The following is a 3,762-nucleotide window of genomic DNA, read 5'->3' on the forward strand; positions in this document are numbered from 1 at the left end:
GATGTTTTCTCTCAACATATGTACCCTGATTTATCAATGTCACTGCATTAAATTTAATAAATTTAAAAAAATTGAATAAAAAATGCACAACTAGAGTGATACAACTATGAGTTCATGCTTATCATCTCTCTCTTTTCCTCTCTCCCTCTCTCAAAAAAGAAATTCAAAAAAGTATATATATAGTATAACATATTAAAATCTACCTAATCAGGCCAATTACTCTGAATTGAATTTTGAAGTTGCTAGCTCCTCTTAAAGACTTTTATGCTCTCTAAGACAGCTGTTCTCTTAAAAATTAAAGGCTAAAGGGAGACTATATGACAGGTACCACAGCTCTAAGATTTATCTTAGAGCTTCATATTAAATGGTTCTATTCTAACTGGTAAATCCTATTTCTCCAAGATTGACATCATCCATAGATTCAATAAATATTTTTTAGGTTTCTTATAAAGTAGGTCAAGTCCTATATTAGTTCCAGGAATACAAAATAAAACATGTATCCCTTGCCTTCAAATAACTCATGATCTAATGTGAAAAGACAAATACATGGTTACAATATAATAATTTTATTTTACTATTTTTTTAAATTTTTATTTATTGATTTTAGAGAGAAAGGACGGGAGAGAGAGAGATAGGAACATTGATCTGTTTTTGCATGTGCCCTGACCAGGGAGCGAACCCACACCTTTGCTTATCAGGATGATGCTCCACCTAGCCAGGGCACAATATAATTTAAAAGCTAAAAGAAAGTTCCATTATTTAAAGGAAGATCTAACAAACTTCAATCCACAAGCCAAATCTGGCCTGTCTCCTATTTTGCACTTGTAAGTGGTTAAGGGGAAAAAACCAAAATAACAAAATAGTATTTTGTTCAAATTTCAGTTTATAAATAAAATGTTACTGTATCACAGCATACTCATTTAATTATGTATTGTCTATGACCACTTTGGTTCTACAGTGGCAGAGTTGAATAGTTGTGCAAAACCTAAAATACTTACAGGAAATGTCTTTACAGAAAACGTTTGTGGACGTCTGAATTAAAGGATTCATTTCAAAAGATATTCAATGTAGTCTGGATAAGACATCACGGGCCCTTGCAAATATACAGCTTAACTGAACATGACTGAAGTCAAACATTCCTCCACCACTTTAAAATACTTTCTAAGCGAGTAAAATAGGAGTTGTGTTCTAAATACATACCTAGTGTAGTTAGTGCAGTGGGCAGCTGTGAGGACCCATCTGTTTTCCACTAAGCTTCCTCCACATACATGAATGAGAATTCTTCCGGACTGAATCTTCAGGCTCACTATCCACGCCATGCACCAGCGTGAGCATCTGTGCCCCCTGTTATCCGAGACCCTTTCAACATATCCCCAAGTGGTGCTCTTCCACAATCTAAAAATAAAAAAGATAATTGCTTAGACTGAACATCTAGTATTGTAACATGTATTACTTCCTTATCTTAACACGTTAATGTAATCTTTTAAATTCCTATTAAAAATTGATCCCTGGCCGGTTGGCTCAGCGGTAGAGCGTCAGCCTGGCATGCGGGGGACCCGGGTTCGATTCCCGGCCAGGGCACATAGGAGAAGCGCCCATTTGCTTCTCCACCCCCCCCCCCTCCTTCCTCTCTGTCTCTCTCTTCCCCTCCGCGGCCAAGCTCCATTGGAGCAAAGATGGCCCAGGCGCTGGGATGGCTCCTTGGCCTCTGCCCCAGGCGCTAGAGTGGCTCTGGTAGCGGCAGAGCGACCCCCAGAGGGGCAGAGCATCGCCCCCTGGTGGGCAGAGTGTAGCCCCTGGTGGGCGTGCTGGGTGGATCCCGGTCGGGAGCATGAGGGAGTCTGTCTGACTGTCTCTTCCTGTTTCCAGCTTCAGAAAAATACAAAAAAAAAGAAAAAGAAAAAAAAATTGATCAAGCAAACTGGACACTTAAGGCATGCCCATATTTTGAGGGAGAAAAAAAGTAGAGTTAAGGTAAACATGGCTTAATTGATTATTTATTTACAAATGGAAAGACACTAAATCAACACAATTCATTAATTTTAAAACTCTGTTCTCCAAAAGTATTAACGTGAGATGTTTCTTGGGCCAGGAGTTACGTTCTTCCCTGAGTGAAACGATTCAAGATCCTGGGACTGGTGGACCAAGAGCTGCAAGTTCTAATACTTGCCATTTACCTTTGTTGGGTTAATTTTTCTCAACTGGAGTATGAAAAGGTCATCTAATAGCCCCAATTCAACCCTGAATTCCAATGAATTATTAACCTGTAGAATGAGGATTACAAGCCCCAGCGTTTTGAGGCGCATATATAGCTGCCCTACGCAAACGTATGGCATTTTTACTGTTTCGGCCACTGCTGTAGTCGTCGTTCGAGTTGGGCTGCTTAGGGATGCACATTTTCAGTTAAAGGCAGTTGGGATGACGGAAAAGAAGGGGCCCCAAATCAAACACTACCGGAACGGGGAAAAGGCAAGGGAGACTGCCCGGTGAGAGGACTGAACAGATACTGCCCTCTGTATCCGACCTTCCCTTTTTCCCGGCCGGGCGCCCCTTCGGCCGCAGGAGCCTCCCGCGCGGGGTCGCACGCCCCCCGGGACCCTCGGCTGGCTCCGGAGCCGGGCCGCGGCTGCCCCGTCCCGACAGCGAGTAGTGTTCCCCAAACAAGAGAGAGCTGCCCACGAACAGCAGCGCGGCGCTCAGGAGCCTGGGCCCCATGGCGGACGCCTCGCTCGGCAGATGGCAGCGGCCTTCCCGTCGCCTGAGGGCTCGTGCTGCGGCGTGGTGGGGCGGACGGGGCTGCTTCGGGGCTGCTGAGTGGTGGGGCGGGCCGGGCTGCTGCGGGGCTGCGGCGTGGTGGGGCGGGGCCGGGCTCTGCGGGGCTGCGGCGTGGTGGGGCGGGGCCGGGCTCTGCGGGGCTGCGGCGTGGTGGGGCGGGCCGGGCTGCTGCGGGGCTGCGGCGTGGTGGGGCAGGCCGGGCTGCTGCGGGGCTGCGGCGGGGCTGCGGCGGGGCTGCGGCGTGGTGGGGCGGGCCGGGCTGCTGCGGGGCTGCGGCGTGGTGGGGCGGGCCAGGAGGCCAGCGGGGAGGAGTGTGCCGCGAAATAGTCGAGGTAGTGCCAGGGAGAAGAGGCCGCGGGAAAGGCCCGGGGAGAGTCAGGGAGGGAGGTCCGGGAGGGAGGCCCGGGAGGCTGGCAGACTTGTCCCGCTGAGCCCGGCTTCCCGCAGGTGTTCTGGTTCATGTGCACTTACTGGACGGTTGTATATGGAGTGACCTGCTCTCAGCCAGGCTCTGCGGTTCGGTTTCGTTAATTAGTGAGACTTTCCTGGGACCAGAGCCACACGCTGGTACAGTACAGTAGGACTGCGGGGGTGGGAGGGGAGGTGCTGGGGCCCGGGTGCTACCCGCGCAGACTCGCAAGGCCAGGAAGGCTTCCAGAAAGGCTCCTCCCAGGCCAGATGTTTCAGGGTGATATGGCTGTGGACCAAAGGGGCTTTTAAACGAAGGCGTCACGCTGGGGAAGGGAGAGATAAAGCAGAAGGCAAAGCAAGTGTGGAGGTTGGGATTCCAGACGGGACAGCCATTGGAGGAACCCGATTTCTGTGGTACAGATTGATCTCATTGTTTTTTAGTAGTTTGTCTTTAGCTTATTTCAGGGTGAGCAGATAAAATTTAGGGGCATGCAAAGTTGAGGACTGAAAGTCACAGCCCCCACTTCGATCCCTACCCTGAAAGATGCATTATTCCTTGCCCTTTTCGGAACCCCT

General features: G+C 49.0%; 1 protein-coding gene across 1 annotated transcript; it reads right to left on the reverse strand.

Moving 5' to 3' along the window:
• Positions 1-2,696: 2,696 nt before the first annotated feature.
• Positions 2,697-3,236, reverse strand: LOC136391526 (uncharacterized). Its single transcript, XM_066363236.1, has one exon. The coding sequence runs from the start codon at positions 3,234-3,236 to the stop codon at positions 2,697-2,699; it is 540 nt and encodes a 179-aa protein (XP_066219333.1).
• Between the last annotated feature and the right edge of the window lie 526 nt (positions 3,237-3,762).

The sequence above is a fragment of the Saccopteryx leptura genome, chromosome 2 (assembly GCF_036850995.1).
Source record: "Saccopteryx leptura isolate mSacLep1 chromosome 2, mSacLep1_pri_phased_curated, whole genome shotgun sequence".
NCBI lineage: Eukaryota > Metazoa > Chordata > Mammalia > Chiroptera > Emballonuridae > Saccopteryx > Saccopteryx leptura.

What these genes read in the sequence shown, in the direction of transcription:
- LOC136391526 (XM_066363236.1), bottom strand. Translation starts at nt 3,236, where the DNA reads ATGAACCAGAACACCTGCGGGAAGCCGGGCTCAGCGGGACAAGTCTGC.